We start from the raw sequence: 18,198 nt of genomic DNA, 5'->3' as shown, positions 1-18,198 counted from the left end.
GACATTAAATCTAGCATGGCTATATCTAACTTTATGATAACGTCAAAATATATGATTAATTTAGTATTCAAATTGATCAATTACGCTGTTTACTTAATTTAGGCCTATGAAACAAGTATCTGTCGATGTTTTACTCATTTTAATCCATAATAGTATTATAATTGCATGTCTTGTCATGACTATTATTAAGATTAATGCATAGCGATAAATCAAGAGTAGAAATATACAGAGACATGCTCGATCGGGTGTCTACGTAATTTATTTAGATATTATTGACCTAGGTTAGTTATAGATGTAGTTTATATCAAGTTTGGAGTCCACCAATTCTGTTGTAGACTTTTAGAATGTAAACATTGGTCAAAGTGGTGCCAAACACCAATGCGATTCGTCGTTTAATGTATTAGACATAATATATACAGTCCACTAAATTTAACGTTAACATTTGTAAAAACGAATATTCAATCATCTATTAAATAAGCAACACGTTTTCTCTTTCGCAAAATAGCCCTCAAGCAAAAGTGCACCTTAATGCAAACATTGATTTTGTAAAAATTCATACTACCGGCATAAATACGCCTTTAAATTTGCTTAAATAGTGGGAGGCAATTCAGAAAGGTGATAACAAAATATGGGTATACCTAGTCTGGTCATAAGTTCTGCATTATGACGTAATGTCATCTCACTTAAACTGATATGTTTTTATTAATTGAGGTATCAGCGGGGAATAAATAAAAAATATATTCAAAATGATTACCCTTGGCTTTCATGAATGCCTTTAATCTGTCTGGCTATGAATCTTTAGGAATGAATTTGTAGTCTAAGGGATTCAGATCTGGGCTTAGACGATGGCAAGTCTTCAGTTCTGATAAAGTCTCGAAATCGAAAAATGAAGCCATGCTTGGGTATTGCTTTCTGACCAGTTTTAGAGTCTTGCTTGGAAGTCCATGGTAATTTTTAAATCCTATTGCTTAGAGGTTTCAAAACACGATCAATGACAGTGTCTTGATACTTGTGTTTTAACAAATATGAAGTTTTGTTATATTTTGATAATACCACCAAACCATGACTGACGCAGGATAATGACCTCGTTTTTAGGCATCCACTTTGTCATTTTGCTTTTCAATTGTAAGCATTTTTTCATCAATGAAAAGGATATCTCTGTCATTTCACCCGCGTACTATCACGACATCAAGCATTTTGATCGCACCACTTTTTTTAACTGTAGGGATTGATTGAGATCCTGTATATCGACGATAAGCACCAATCTTCAGATTTTTTTAATGATTGGGGAAAAATTCGTCCAATTTTAAATCAAAACAATACAAATTAGGCGTTTTAAAGTTGTAATAATATTCATATAGCTAGACTAGTTACAGTTGTAGTTGAACATATCTATCATACACTCAATAGCCAAAAAATCAGTGGGGACTGTGAAATATTCCACCCTTCGAACAGGGGAGCACCTCCATTGTAAGTTATTTTCAATGTGTCACACAAAATTCGCTTGAAATATCTTTTGACTTGAAAAACGATATTCGTTTATAAATTTCAATCGTCAGCTCTCCATGACATCTATCTATTGCGTGTAAGAATATTCGTGATTTCGTTTCTAGATAAGAAAAAAAACTGTAGATTAGAAGGCGTCATTAACTAATATAAGTAGGTAAAGACCCCAATCAGGCAGCGTTGCCTCTGTCAGTTATCAACTCACGTAATAATTTGTAGTGTGGTATACAAGCTACACTCCCGTTGACTTAATTCCGACAAATTTGTATGAGATTGTTAAACAGTTTTATTTAGCTTGCCCAGTTTATGTGTTTAAGTCAAATCAAGTAATTTATTTTGACCCCCTTCCTGTTGACAAATTGATCTTACTTACTCATCTTTAGTTCTGATGACCGCAATTGTTATGCTGCTCAGAATTTTTGGTTCAGTCAAGAATTCTGAGAGGTGCATGTAATTCTAGTGCCTACTTTCGTTAGCTATATGTATAACTTATAAGGGGATAGATACTTAACACATCAGCAAGTTAAAGTAGGTGACATATATCTACGCATTATCAGATCTTCACCTCACAGACTAATATCATAAAATTTATGTTTCCGCAAGAGGAAGAAAATTGACTTTGAAATATCCTACCAGAAGCTTCTGGGACTCTTATATAATGTACTCTAAGATAATTTATACGTCTAGATAGACTATACAGAACAGTACTTTAACGTCATACTAGAACGTCCAAATCGACGCACGCATACATACACCCGCAATACAGTTTTTAAACAAGTGCGGAGGGTAAATTCAAATCTTTTTGTTGTACTAAATTTAATAATACGTCTTTTGTAAAGGACTATGTAACTCGATCGGTACGTTAATTATATAAATGCAATTGTGTTTTCTAGTAAATATTTGTAGGCACCAAAGTTTTAGTACCTTTATCGCGTAATGATTTCTTAGTCTATGTAAATAATTGGGTATTGCAATAGTGTTAGTGTTATAAATAAATATATGAACAAATAAACATAAACACACGATTTGCTCGGGAGCTAAGCAATCTTGGAAAGACAAAACTATTGAGTGACGCGGCCGGTCGCCATCCAAGTGAAATTAAGTGCGCAGCGCTGTCCGCGTCGCCGATCTTTGTATGTACCAACCCTAGCGTTCTGCCCAGACATCTGTACTTGTTCTATTACTTGTATTATGACTGCGGTTCGGATCTCGTCGGACGTCCTTTTACTGTACGTTCAAAACACACTCTCCCCCAACACTCGTTACGCGGGATAAGCTATTAAGTCACAGACACGCTTATTTCCGTCCGTAGGCATTTATTTATTTATTTATTTATTTATTTAAGGACATCCAGTTACAGTTACACTAAAAGTAATCTTAAAATAAGTAAATGTCTAAATAAAATTATAAGTGCACTGAATATAGGTGCCACAAACATGCAAATCAAGTAACAAAATATATTAAGTACATTAAGTTCCAAACTACATGAACTATTATTATCTACTACATTCAAAAATACTTACTATTAATATAGCTTAAGAATTATAACTAACTTAAATACTATTTAACAATATTCAAAAATTTCCGAACAGCAGTCTTAAATGCAATGGGTGACGTGTTAAATATGTCTACAGATACATCGAGAGAGTTATATGTTTGGCTCAGTCTAGATATAGGAGAGTGTATTTTCAGATTAGTACGAGCTAACGGCAAACGCAAAAGACCCAGGGGTTTATATGGTAATCGGCGAGGAACTCTAAAAGTGAAAGATTCAAGCAATATAGGGCAATCGACAAAACTTCGCAGTACTTTGAACAAGAATACCATATCTGATAATTGACGACGAACTGATAGGTTTTCCACTTTAAAATAATTCAGTCTTTCGACATATGATTTATGGAGTTTGTGTAGACCAACCGAATATGACAGGTGTCTCAAAAATCTTTTTTGAATTCGCTCAATGCGTAATTGGTGAACCTTATAGACTGGTGACCACACAACACTGCAGTATTCTAAGGTACTCCTCACAAAGGCGTTATAAATAATAATCTTAGTGAGCGGGTTTTTAAAATACTTAAGCATTGAGAACAGAACGCCATTTGCTTCTATCCTTACAAACCTCACGCGCTTCCTCTATATTCATTACTCTGTCTATACATGCTCGCCGGTTCCGGGTGTATGACGGACCTTCCCTTTTTACGATACGTCACCAATTTGGTCGACGAATGTTCTACGAGGTCTCCCTCGACTGACTCGCCCGAATAACAGAGATCGTTCACGTATTTTCTAAATATAAAAACTGTTACCCTGAACGGTGGATCACTTGGCTCGCGGGTCGATGAAGAACGCAGTTAACTGCGCGTCATAGTGTGAACTGCAGGACACATTTGAACATCGACATTTCGAACGCACAATGCGGTCCGTGGAGAAATATCTAGGACCACTCCGTCCTTGCCTTACATATTTGATAAGCCATTCTTTCTTCACTCATTTGCTCCATTCGCGCCATTGAATCCATTCGAAAAAAACATATATTGATAGTATATATATAGGAGATATTGATCAGCTTTTGACGAGCGCAAAAAATATTGAATTGGCAGCTGGGCGTGAAAATTTTATTCATTCGTGTTATTGGGTATTTCCTTTAAATATATACACATTTACTGAACAAAAAATAATTCGTTAATGAGGTCTTTGTTCCGCGTGACCGCGGGTGTTGATTACCGTATGGTATTATTGAGAATCTATAATTAAACACAATAAAAAGTTAAAGCCCCGTTATGAGCTGCCTTAAGTTATTGGTTACATTCACTTTTTAGGTATCACAGTACATACTTAGATAATCGGCGACCGCGACGCGGACAGCGCTGGGCAGTTAATTTCACTTGGATCACTTAACAGTTTTGTCTCCCCAAGATTCCTAAGCGCCCGAGCAAAACATGTGTTTATGTTTATTTGTATATATTATATATATATATTATATATATATATATATATTATATATATATATATATTATATATATATACATATATATATTTATTTATAACACTAACACTATTGCAATACCCAATTATTTACATAGACTAAGAAATCATTACGCGAAGAAACTTTGGTGCCTACAAATATTTACTAGAAATCACAATTGCATTTATATAATTAACGTACCGATCGAGTTACTAAGCCCGTTACAAAAGACGTATTATTAAATTTAGTACTACAAACGGTTCATTGTGTGTCTTCTACCGCATTTATCACGGGGAGTGTTCCGAAGAGCTGTTTAAACTGGTTCCTGCCGCCGAATTCCACCATCGCACGACACGCCACAAGTTAGGTTATCATCCTCACCATCTGGATGTGTGGCGGTCCTCCACAGTGCGGTATTCAAGGAACTTTCTTTCACGTACTACAAAGCTGTGGAATGAACTTCCTTGTGCGGTGTTTCCGGGACGATACGACATGGGTACCTTAAAAAAAGCGCGTACACCTTCCTTAAAGGCCGGCAACGATTCCTCTGGTATTGCAAGAGATTGTGGGCGGCGGTGATCACTTAACAACAGGTGACCCGTACGCTCGTTTGTCCTCCTATTCTATATAAAAAAAAACAAAAAGATTTGAATCTACCCTCCGCACTAGTTTTAAAAACAGTATTGCGGGTGTATGTGTGCGTGCGATTTGGACGTTCTAGTATGACGTTAATGTACTCTTCTATTACTGTATTGTGCCGTGGCTTAAATGTACCAAAAAGGGAAATAAAAAAACAAAATCAAAGTCTAACTGACGGACCTCTGATCCAGGTCTAGATGACGAGTGCCAGCGGTCGGAAATAATAGACCTAACACTAGGCTTTGTGTAGCGTTATCATCGGGATCGTCTAGAACGTGTCGAGACATTGACTATTTGACGTTTGAGTGTATCTGTTGCATCATTTTACATATTATATTGTAGTTTGAAATGATTTGTAAATCGATGTACTTAAATGCAAATCATGGTATAAAAGAGTGGCAATGAGTTTCTTGCTACTTCTTCTCATTAGCTCAACCCTTTACGAAGTAGCGGTAGATTCAATAAGATTGTTTTTTTGACATTCATAAGTGTCATTTCCGTGACGTACGTGAATAAACTGATTTTGATTTGATTTGATTTTGATTCGTGTCGAGGTCGACGTATGGGTTTTACACTCGGGTGCGGTATCACATAGTCACATGCCTCCCTCGACGAGATGTTATAGCATAAACAAAAAAGTCGGATTTGGTACGGCTGAAAAATTAGGTCAGGTACCCGTCTATATTTGATTGTATATCGCATTGTCCCTTGTACAAAATTATTATTATTACCGTCCGGACTGTACCGAGTACGACGCTGGGTTAATTATTGGTGCGAGGCGCCTACCGGACCGTCCGTACTAATTCCTACAATGCATTTAGGCTATTAGGGTTTAGCGTCGTTATAGCTCTTTTAAATATTTAAAAAAATTTGAAAGTAATAATTTTTTTTTTGAAATAATATATTGAAATTTATTTAAATCTCGTTCATTGGTTGTGCTTCAGTAGACATATGAGTTACAAGAAGCTTGATAGCTGAAGTATGATTCAACTGGGCTGGTTGACCAGCTAACGTCAGGGTGCCGAATTTTCGTGACAGTGCGCGCGCGCATCATATATATTCACTCTAAAAATTTTAACGCACCAAAAGTAGTACAACTTCAATAATTCTTCTTTGCTAGTAACGAATAAATACCACATCATAATATATTAAACAACAATAAATTAAACAATTTGACTGTAGTGGAAATACGGCCTAATACAAATCACATGTCTAAGCACGCTTGCATCGCATCTAGACACGGTAAGTTGCTATTCTGTTTATGAAATATCGCAGCACTAATAAAGTTCACTTCGTGATTATGCAGTACAGATAAATCATTACCCATTGAGTTCTGTAATTGAATTAATTATCTGTGGTATTGATATTCTTAGTATTTTATGCAGTAGAAATTATTATTTTATATTACATTACTTATGATATGTCACAACGGATACGGAAGTCAGGAATAAGAAGCATTTTTTTATTTGTTTGTTGATGCAAGTTACTTATTTACAGTGTGTTTGGATTTATTATTAAACTGTACTCTATAACCTTAGTGTTTTTATTTATTAATTTACATTTTTTTACTAACGATAGAGCATTGAGTATTTAACGTTTGAATATTTTTGATATTTTTTACATATTTTTTTTTATACAGGGTGTTACAAAACTACCCGTAAAACCGTAATGAGTTTAAATGGGGCCTTATAACGAGACCATTCACAATATTTAAGAACCGTAGTAACGCTGTATAACTTACCCCAAAAAATAAAAAAATATTATTATTTTCACTGATGTGCAAACCCTATTTCAGTAAAATTAAAGAGTAAACTACTCAGACTGTACCTACATTACTAACCTAACGAAACAACCTAAAACGATCACTTACTTTTTCATAATATACGTCAAATTTACAGAAACGGCTCAAAGTGTGCTCATATTAAATAGTTCAACTTAAATTAGTTTAAGTTATCGCTTCTGTCGGGCGTTCAAAGACGAATACGTTTTTTTAAATGTTTATTTACAGTTTTATTTACAGCATTTAACATTGTTAAATGAGTTTGTGGTTGGGTAGCTTACCTACTACTTATAAGAGATCAGGGCTAAGTGAGAAGCGATTAGCTTAGAATCTGTCGCAGTCTGCTAGTTCCACGGTGATATATTATTTACTTAATTTCCTGCATCCCCTAACTGGGTCAGAGGGCATCCACAGTACATCTCCATCGCGATCGGTCTTAAGCATCTCTCTTAATTTCACTCCAGGTCTTTCCGATGTCTTTCGCTACGTCAATGACAGTCCGCCGCTGGGTTTGCTTTGGATAGCCACGTTTGCGTTTTCCTTGAGGGTTCCAGTCTAGGGCTTGCCTCGGTATATGATTGGGATCCCTCTGGAGTGTGGCCCATCCAGCTCCAGTTGCGGCGTTTTATCTTTTGGTCGATTGGGACTTCATGACAGCTTTGCCAAATATGATTGTTGGAAATTTTGTCGGGCCAGTGAATACCGAGGATATTTCGAAGGCATCGGATAACGAAAACCTGAAGTTGATGAGAGATGGGCTTGGTGACCTTCCAGGTCTTACACCCATGCATTGATTTATTATTGGTAGACTATAAAGATAATTTTATCACTGGTCTTGATAAAACCGTCCTCGGAAAGCTTCACAATGACTTTAAAACAAGAAAATAACAGTAATAAGTGCGTAAGCAACCAACTTCTGTTTTCCAAGGTCACTGAAGACGGAAATCCTTCAATACTAGCCGAAAACCCAATCGGAAATATACAGGTACAGGTTTTACCCATAGGGTTTGTCGATTGTTCTATAGTGAGACATTTATTTTAATATGCAAATACAAGCAGATCCGTATACATTTATTATATGAATATTAATTGTTCATATAAGGTACATAGTTATATACCTACATGCGACAGTACCTCTTGGTAAGTAGAAAAATAATAAGTAGATTATAGAAATATGCTAATATGTGCCACCTATAGTATATATTATGCGCATATTACATAAGAACCGACGGTTGCAACGTCCCGGATATTCACAAATAAAATTTTAAAAACAAAATTTTATGAACGATTCGGGACACGAACCCACGAACTCCGGCGTTACACAGTAATACAACAATAATTTTACTTCATACTAGAGCGTCCGAATCGACGCACGCACACATACACACGATTTAGGCGGCCGCTAAGCAATCTTGGGGAGACAAAAGTCAAAACTAGTGAGTGCCACGAATTACGATGCCGAGACTGGTCACCGTCCGAATTAAGTAACCTGCACGTCCGCGTTGTAAATCTTTTTGTATGTACCAACCCTAATGCTACTATTAGGAATATCTTGTACTTTACCAGTGGTACCCCTTAGCACAGGATGCCGGCTAGATTATGGGTACCACAACGGCGCCTATTTCTGCCGTGAAGCAGTAATGTGTAAGCATTACTGTGTTTCGGTCTGAAGGGCGCCGTAGCTAGTGAAATTACTGGGCAAATTAACATTAATTAACAAAATTAACATCTTATGTCTCAAGGTGACGAGCGCTGTTGTAGTGCCGCTCAGAATTTTTTGGGGTTTTTATGGCTATATCAATTATTGCTATCAGCTGAACGTCCTGCCAGTCTCGTCCCTTATTTCCATTAAAAAAAATATCTTGTACTTTATAGTAGAAAGTATTAGTACAAGTTCGAAAAATGCTCTTTGCACCTAACTGTAAACAAACATTTACTCATAACGATACTCGGTCGATGTCCGCTGGTAAGTTCGAGGTACCTAGAATTAATAACTATCTACTACGTTGATAGAACTTTGAAGAAACGGCTATCGTATTTACTAAACAGGTTGCCTGAGTAGGTACATCCGATTAGAAACGAGTAAAAACAAATTAAATAATAAAGGTATCACATATTTATTATCAATGTTGCCTTAAAATTATATTTTTACACTACCATAAAATAACTGTTAATATTATACGCATCAAGGATTACAAAAGGCTCGATCCTACAGCAGAAAAACTGTTCAAACAGTATTACGGGGATTGTTTGCTTAAGATCCTTTCTGTAAATTATATATAGCATAAATAAATCAATAAAATATAGCGGTATTTATCACCTAGAGAATCATTTAGAGAAAAATTTAAAGAAAAAACATTTTGACCGTTGCATCTAAATATATTCTTGATAATGTTCCGTATGTTCATAAGCACACTATGGAATTTGCTAGAAACTGCGACAATCAAAATGTTAACACGAAGTACAAACATAAACTTGTTATGCCTACTATTCAGTTTAGTCGAAATAGTACCCCCTTATTCATAATAGTCTGCTAACTTAAAGCATTGCTAATTCTCACTCTGTCTTTTTCTATTGACCTAAGTCAGTTTGAGAAAAAACACTCCTTAGCGTCTGTTTAAAGTTAGCGGACCATTATGAATAAGGGGGTTAGTCTTTTATTGGGCAATGTATATGCTTTTATAACATGATCCCAGAAAATGTACAAAACAAATATGTTATGAAATCAGAAGAATTGTTAAAAAACATCTGTGTGGTATGATAACATAAATGATTTTCTTAATGATACCATAGACTGGAAATGCAGCTAACACACTCAGGCTATTTAATTATAAATGTTTATTGTATCGATATTACATTGTAATCATATTTTTATGAATAAAGGGCCGCTGAGTTTCTTGCGCCCGTTCTTCTTAGGTCTGGGGCATACTTAAGTTTTTTGTGTGTGTCAAAACACTTATGACGTTCAATAAGTGATTTTAAATACTATTTCTAAATAAAAATATTTGACTTTGCATTGATATGAGTTAATGTATCACTCTTTTATCATAATTATCTTTAACGATAGATATCTTCACAGGTCACCGCAAACAAACGTCCTTGGCGTAAATAATCAGAGAGGTTTCTTCATATTATTCAATTTACTTCTTAACATTTTAAACTTATAAAACTTTAGGCGATATAAAAACCCTAGTAATAATTATACAATCACCTCCCACAAGAATAGTCCGTAACGTAAAACAGATTCAACGTAAGCGTGATAAGCTAATAACGTTGTTTGGAAAACAAGTAACTTTTTTCTATTTTCCGAAGACCATAAACAAATTTGCTTAGGTAGATAAATACGCCTAGATAGTCTCTTGCTGTTAGACAAGCGATAAAAACAGGCCAGGAATATTAATTTAGTTCGAGTGACAAGCTACGTCTTACAATCGCGATTTGTATGACACTTTGTGTAAGTGTGCGTAAATTATTCAAAATAGAGGTTGGTTCTAAAGTCTATGTATTTCGACCTTTTCATAGCTGTCAATGTCTATCTAGACGTATAAATGGTCTAAACAAATTTGTTGATTATGCCACAAACGTTATAAATATGTGATTCCCATCTAATGGCATTCTTTTAGATAAAATCGTAATTTTTGTGCGAAGTAAACCCATCGAACAGCATTATATTACAAATATTGCTTAGTAGATAAAATTAATTATTTATAACCATGTTGCCTTCAGTAAGGCAGTACGCGCGTAACCAACGATCGGTCCGGTCCCAGTTACCATTAACCATTCGTCTATAACCATAACAGGACTGGTAACCATTGTAACCAATTAATAGTAGAGATCCGCGTACCCACAAGTAGATTAATTAAAGTTATTTAAAGTGTCAAAGAATAATTTAGTACCTTAGGTAAATAAATATTTTTACCGTAAAACCAATATTGCATATCTACCCCTAAATACACCCCTTTCCAATATTTTTTTTTGTCTGTTGACAGTCGTAAATAATTAGGTGAGAGACTCCGTCTACAAGTTATTAAGGCACATATTAAAGTCTGCTCAGCCCTTTTCTCGACATTTCGACGAATGAGAATCGGTTAATTTAAAAATAAAACACAGTTACGGAAATGTTAATGAGTACGGACATAATGTTACAATTCAAGTTATAACAAGCTTTTTGACATGAAATAAAACGACATAATATACAGGCCGAATGGTCTTTAGACTTCTCGATATTTCGGTATAATTACCGCGTGTTTACGAGCGCAAATATTTAAGTTCAATTTTACATGTAATTACAATACGGTACGTATTGCTTCTGCTATTTATGTATTTTATTTACTAACAATTTTATGACGGGATTTTGGCATTGAGTTGAACATCGTCTTATTATCATAAATAAAGTATTCACTACACATGCTTCTAAGTTTACTACAGCTACTACTACTTGTTTTTCTAAGTGTATGGGAAAACTATGTTTTGGAACGTGTACGTTAACCTCGTAAGGCTTTTTTTTATGAAAATAAGGGACGAGGCGAGCAGGACGTTCAGCTGATGGTAATTGATACGCGCTACCAATTACAATGCAATGCCGCTCAGGATTCTTGAAAAACCCAACAATTCTACAATTGCGTAGTGCCGCTAAGAATTGTCACCTTGAGACATAAGATGTTAGGTCTCATTTGCCCATTAATATCACTAGCTACGGCGTCCTTCCACACCGAACCACAGTAATGTTTACACATTACTGCTTCACGGCAGAAATAGGCGCTGGCTTCCTGTGCGAAGGAGCCTGCGACAAGACTGAAAGTAATTCGAGAGCGGGTTGTAATAATGACAGACGGTACTCCGTTAAGGTCCTGATTTTTATAGCCGTAAGTCTCTTAATCAAGTTATCATCAAAAATATAAACATATTTCGCTAAAATTGATGAGCACTTTAGGATTGGAGGCTTTAAAATATTCATTAGGTGTTTGTTTGCTTTATATGAAATATATTAAAATGTCGTCATAAAATTCATAATAAAATAATAAAACAGCAAAAATTTATCATAAAGCCTTCAAATGAGACAAGAAAAGATGTATTTTAAGAATGCTATGTGTTGCTATAGTCATAAAATATTATCATCACTAATAAATGTCTCAACAATCCAAGCAGTTATCATTTAGTGATAAGATTGATTATAAATATTTATTATAAAATTTATGGCTTCAATATTTTATTTTGCATATAATCTTAAAAGCCTTACAAATTAACTTGGTATAAAGTTATACCTGAGAATAAACCAAGAATATGCAAAATGTTTTTGTATAGGCAGGGGTCAGACGGTCAATAAATATCGTGATCCTTGAGATCTCGTCAATATTTATTGTAAACGCGGCAGAAATGAATATTGAGCATATTGACATAAAATCTAGAATTTATGTGATCCATCAATATCTGTCAATATTTATTGACTGTGTGAGCGTGCCTGCTGTCAATATCGTCTGTACATAATTTATTTTTGTGAACTGCAGATATGTGTGACGAAAAACATTTAAAATCAAATTCAAATATTTTTATTCAAAATAGGATTCAAAATCACTTATTGAACGTCAAAAATGGATGGTAGCCCATTCAAAATAGACTGCCTCAGACCTGAGAAGAACAGGCACAAGAAGCTCAGTGGGATTTATTTTTATAAAAATATAGATACAATGTAATATCCTACAATAAACATTTATAATTAAATAACCTCAGGGTGTTCGCTTGATTCCCAGTCTGTGGTATCATTAAGAAAATCGTTAATGCCATAGAAACCTTTTACACCAACGTTTTTTAACAATTCATTTAAATTTCGTAACACATTTGTTTTGTACATTTTATGGGATGATATTATAGAAGCATATACATCGCCCAATAAAAGACTTACTAACTCGACTTATCCGAGTAGTTGGCATAACAAGTTTATGTTTGTTCCTCGTGTTAACAATATGAGTGTCACAGTTTCTAGCAAATTCCTCAATGTGCTTATGAACATATAGAGAATGTGCTTAAGAACATATATTATCAAGAAAATACTGAGAAGCAACAGTCAAAATGTTTATTTCATGTTTAAATTTCTCTCTTAATGATTCTTTAGGACCTAGGTTATAAATAGCTTGTATAGCCTGCAGCACAAAGATGGTATTAATAACGGCCGCACTGCCCCATAACAATATACCATAGGACATAATACTATGAAAATAAATAAAGTATACTAGTCGCTATGTCAGTTAACTGTCTTATTTTTTTAACCGCATATGCGGCAGAACTAAGCCTATTCGCCAATGATTCAATATGGGTGCCCCATTGCAATTTGGAATCAGAGTCTTCTATAGATGTCTCTGAACAATGTAATAACATAGTTCTCGAACATATTATTAAACTGTTTGAAACCCTACTGGAGTTAAAGAATGTCGCAAATGCCCACTATGCCCAAGAAAGAAATGACTCGACTCGATCGTCTTTTGTCTATTAACAAAAATCGGAAGCCGACGCTTACAGAGAGTGTGTTCGAAAGAAAATAAACAGCCTAAAATCAAATTTCCGTAAAAATATAAAGAAAATTGAAACATCAAAATATTCATTCATAATAAGAAAGTTATTCTTGTAATCTTCAGCGTTTTTATCGCGCATTGACATGCACGTTTTCACTCAACGACGACGTTTTTGAAGTGAATCTTCATTATCGACGCATGAGAGAAGTTTTAAAGCAAATCGTCACGATTTTCGGTTACGCGCCGGCATATGGCAGTATTGACAGCTGTCAGGTGGAGTTGGCAGATACAATACCAACGTTTGTCATATCTTTTCATTTCGTTAATTTAAACGTACGAAAAATGATTTATATCTATTATTTATTATAGGTAGTGACAATAACATTACATATTATTTTATATTAATCTATTTATATGTGTTGCATTATATTTATATGTACTATTTTATTGAATTGAAACTTCTTTAGAATCGTTGTGATTTGAAACTCGATGAAACGAAAAAGCGAGACGATAGAGGCACCGTTGCCAGCTATTATTAGTGAAAGTATTATTAAGGCCGACGCGCCAAATTATGATTTCAACAATATGGATATCGTATCTGAGGGATCATTTTTTAAATCCAAGATGGCCGCCGCACAAATGATTTTTGGGGGTATGCGTGCTTATAATGAACACCAAATGAATGCCAAACAACTAAAATGCATCTTAAGGAAATTGTTGTGCCACATGGAACTAAAATTGTTGAAATCAGGAAACTGTGTGCTAATGAACACGAACACGAAACAATAGAAAACGTCAGTATTTTGATGTGTTCTTCTTCACTGCATAATATTAATACAACTGCTCCATCTTCAAAACACAGGATTTTCATGTGGTAAATGAATAAAATAAATCCATTTTCATGCCATCGTCCAATACGTCCTAGGCCTTTGCCTTGGTCAACTCTAGCTATAGTTATAAAATGTAAGGTTGTACGTCAAACCAATGTCCTTAACATTTTAAGTAATTTTATAATCCATAACCTGACTTGATATAGGTATGAGCGCAGATACGCAAGTGACTTAAGCTCGGCTAAATATAGAGTTAAATCGAAGATTCAAGGATTTCGAGTTTATTTTTATTGCTATATACAACCTTTATTTGTTTCTGACATTAAAGATGTTATTTATCCCTGAATATAAGTTTTACAATCTCTTCAATAACCTTTATTTAGCTGTTCATCAGTCGAAAGAACTGTTTTACATTAAAAAGTTAAAAATTATGGTTAAGTTTACTTGTTTTTGAAGTGAAAATTTTCATTAGCGGCGTTGAGCACTTTTTTGGGTATAAAATGTTAAACTCGCGTCAGGACACGTGGCCTGATCGAAAACTTAATGTTTTTATGCGATATAAATTGTCCATAAATGAATATTAGTTTTAACCATTTATGTGGGGTGGCTAGTACTTTTATACTGATATTTTATATACTGTATTTATACTGTTCATTGTCAGTACATTTATGAAAATTTAATATACGTTCACAAAAATCGTCACCTTTTTGCACTTTATAGTGATTTTCATTATTATAACACTAGAAATAAGGTATTGCTTGTAACTAATTCTAGTAGGCTTCAGAAGATACATTATAGCTTTAAGGGTAAATGTATACACTTTTATAATAAGGTCCCAGCCACTGTTCAGGCATTATCTATAAAAAAATTAAATGTTTTATAAAAAAATGGCTATGTCGTAAATCCTATTACTCCACAATTGAATATCTAAGTGATCGGACGGCCTGGAAGTAGATTATGATTATTTTATAGTGATAGAAATGACTGTACAATATTGTATATTTTTATTGAAAAGAGCGCAAAAAAATTAATGCTGGGAGAGTTTCTTGCGCCGCTTCTTCTCTCTCAGAGCGCCATTTGTTTGCGAAGTGGTAGTTATACCACAAAATACAAAATACTAGATATAACTATCTAGTATATTAGAAATGACATCAAAAAGAATTCTAAAGGAATCAATTTTGAGAAAAGAAATTCCTTTTATGCCTTTCATTTTGATTATCTCGATCTCATGTAAGTATTAACAATTAATAAATTCATATCAGTAGTAATTAACCTGATATCGTCACAAATCTTACAGCACTTTTGAACATGACTGAAGATCTATCTTACCAATGGATGAAAAGTACTTGTTCACGTAAATGAGACCCAGATGACATAGGTAAATACCGTCCCAATATTGGACATATTATCCTATATATATTATTTATATTTGCGAAAATAGTGCTAAGCCGTATCGAAAACTTTCAATCGGGCAAGATTAAGATCGGGGTTTTTCAACAGTGGATCACATGCTCAAATTGAAACATACAATTGAAAATATATAGAGTATGGATAGACACCCATTATGCCTTTATTGACAAAAAAATTGAGTTTGACAGTTAGCCTCCATTTTGAACAATACACGCACACTAACACAAAGTGGCATACACATCGCGAGTGTACGGCGTAGCTTGTCACACACACCAAAGTACTAAACTTGACCTGTTTTCATCAGTTGTCTAGCAGCAACAAGCTCTATCAAGACATATAAATTATCTAAGTTAAAAAGCTATAAGCAATGAGCTCAGCAATTTTATTCCATCAATGCTCAAATACACCTAGAATTTGAAAGTGAAAGAAATTTTGTAAGAGATTCTGGTAATTAAAAATCATTATGAAAAACAACCAATATTCTATCTCAGTAACAAGGAAGATATTGAGTACTTGTATATTAACTTATAAAAGTCAGATATGGACAACTCGACTCAAAAAATATACAATTGATCAGAAAATATACGATCTTGCCATCTTGCAACCATTTATTATCCTTCCCCTTATCAATTAGGGGTATGAAAAATAGAATTTGGCCGATACCGAGACCTACCCGATATGCACACAAAATTTCATACAAATCGCCGTTTAGCCGTTTCGGAGTTATGTTATAAACACCGCGACACGAGAATTTTATATATTAGATTAACACCACGTTAAAAGGACATGCTGGGCTATAAAATAAGGGACACGAAATAAGCTACAGATAATAAACTTATTACTGGATTGGAAGATATAACCACAAAAATGAAAAAGCTAAGGTATAGGCATGATATGGGCAGTTCTCAGGCTTAGAGGAAAGGAAAACTGGAGGAATAGACCCCAATATCAAGGGTCTGTCTCTTGACTTCAACACAAGAATCTGGTCTTATAACATGAACTGGGGTTCACTGTAGGTTTAACTGGCAACAATGGAAAGCACCTGGAGACAAATGTATGCAAAGCATGAGCCCTTTATGTTAGAAGGCCACCTTGATCCGTTGTATGTATCACAGAAATCTGTTAATCTTATGATAATTATTTTAAGTCATTTGAAATGTAAGCATCTATCATATCTATTCAAACTCTGGTCACTCAGTCAATAAAATTGGCAACGAAAGTTAATTGAAACTCATTAAGTTTTCTGATCAGCAAAACGCTGATTAGAAATAATTTAATAAATACATAGTAAGTTTTCTATACGTTCATTTACATTCTATTTTCTTCATGTATATCTATTGTTTTTTCCTCACATTCATTAAATATTTGAACAAACGAGTAATTCGATATAAATAGTAAGCAACTGTGTACCGAGTTTAAAGTACCAACGTGAAACCCATATAACATTACTCAAATTGGCGGCAATATGGGTTCCACGTACGAGATAATTTTTGCTACAGCGACAGATTTTAGCTATATCAATCAGACTTTCTGGAAAACTAGTTAAATGGAAATCCTCTATTCCTATTTAAGTTATAAAAAAGTCTCTTTACGTCTTATTATATGTTAATTAGACACGTTTTAGCGTAGGTATAAATTATATTTTCCTAAACCAATCAGTCAAAAGTTCTATAACTTCTATTCCAATAACTCAACAATTTTTCGGGGACTGATTAAGGCAGACCGTTAGAGTAGACATTTAATAAAGGTTTTTGAGTGGTCTTTATTTATTTATCATTGGAACTCCTTTTGTAGTCATAATATAACGTAGGTACATATACATTTATGACAATAATCTAACAATTAATTCACAGCACTTTCATAATGTCACAGAATGCTCAGTAATAAGTAGCATCCGTATTATATTAAAGTAATAAAATAAAATAAATAGGAATAAATTTTAATAAATAGGTATCTAAGTGCAAAACACAAATTATATGGAATTTGAAAAACGTGAATTCATCCGTTCTCTCTCAACAATCTCAAAACAGCTCTTTTGAATTCCGGTAATTTGTCAACAAATACATCCACCATCTCACAAATATCGTTGTATTATTTGAATACACGGGATATGGTGGAGAATTTTTTTAGGTTGTTTCTGGCAGAGGGCTGATGCAATAAGTATGCGGAAACGTCTACAATGGAGTAAAAGCGGTGACTTCTATAAGATCATCTTTAATGCTATAAAACATTTTTATTAGCAAGCTTTCAGTAAATTAGTTAAAGTAAGTACATCTTTATGAGAAAAAATATTGGTTGCAGCACTTGCAAATTGTATTAGATTATGTAGAACAGAAAACACTAGAGGTGGTTGAAAAATTGTTCACAAATTTCCAGACACAAATTCAAGTTATTTTCAATAATTGAAAAAATAATAATGAGAGTTCATAAGTACTTACAGCCATTGTTGATTATTTAGAACAGTTGTTACTTGTTACTTCAATGTAAGACAGAATCAGGACTGGGGGAGCCACGGATGTATTGTCCCATTCTGTTATTAGATCATTTGATGGATTGAAC

At 34.2% G+C, this 18,198-nt stretch overlaps 1 protein-coding gene and 1 pseudogene across 1 annotated transcript in view; one reads left to right on the top strand and one right to left on the bottom strand.

The window, feature by feature from the left end:
* Positions 1 to 18,198, bottom strand: part of LOC126974133 (arylalkylamine N-acetyltransferase 1-like) — a 146,015-nt gene extending 127,817 nt beyond the window's left edge. Inside the window, exon 1 of the mRNA XM_050821567.1 lies at positions 18,078 to 18,198. Coding sequence (XP_050677524.1) covers positions 18,078 to 18,083 — 6 coding nt within the window. The 5' untranslated portion in view covers positions 18,084 to 18,198. The remainder of the gene's footprint in view (positions 1 to 18,077) is intronic.
* Positions 3,810 to 3,963, top strand: LOC126974242 (5.8S ribosomal RNA; annotated as a pseudogene).

Source organism: Leptidea sinapis, chromosome 31, assembly GCF_905404315.1.
Source record: "Leptidea sinapis chromosome 31, ilLepSina1.1, whole genome shotgun sequence".
In the NCBI taxonomy this organism is placed as follows: Eukaryota; Metazoa; Arthropoda; class Insecta; order Lepidoptera; family Pieridae; genus Leptidea; species Leptidea sinapis.
The sequence above is the reverse complement of the archived record's forward strand: the minus strand, read 5'-3'. Positions and strand labels throughout refer to the sequence as shown.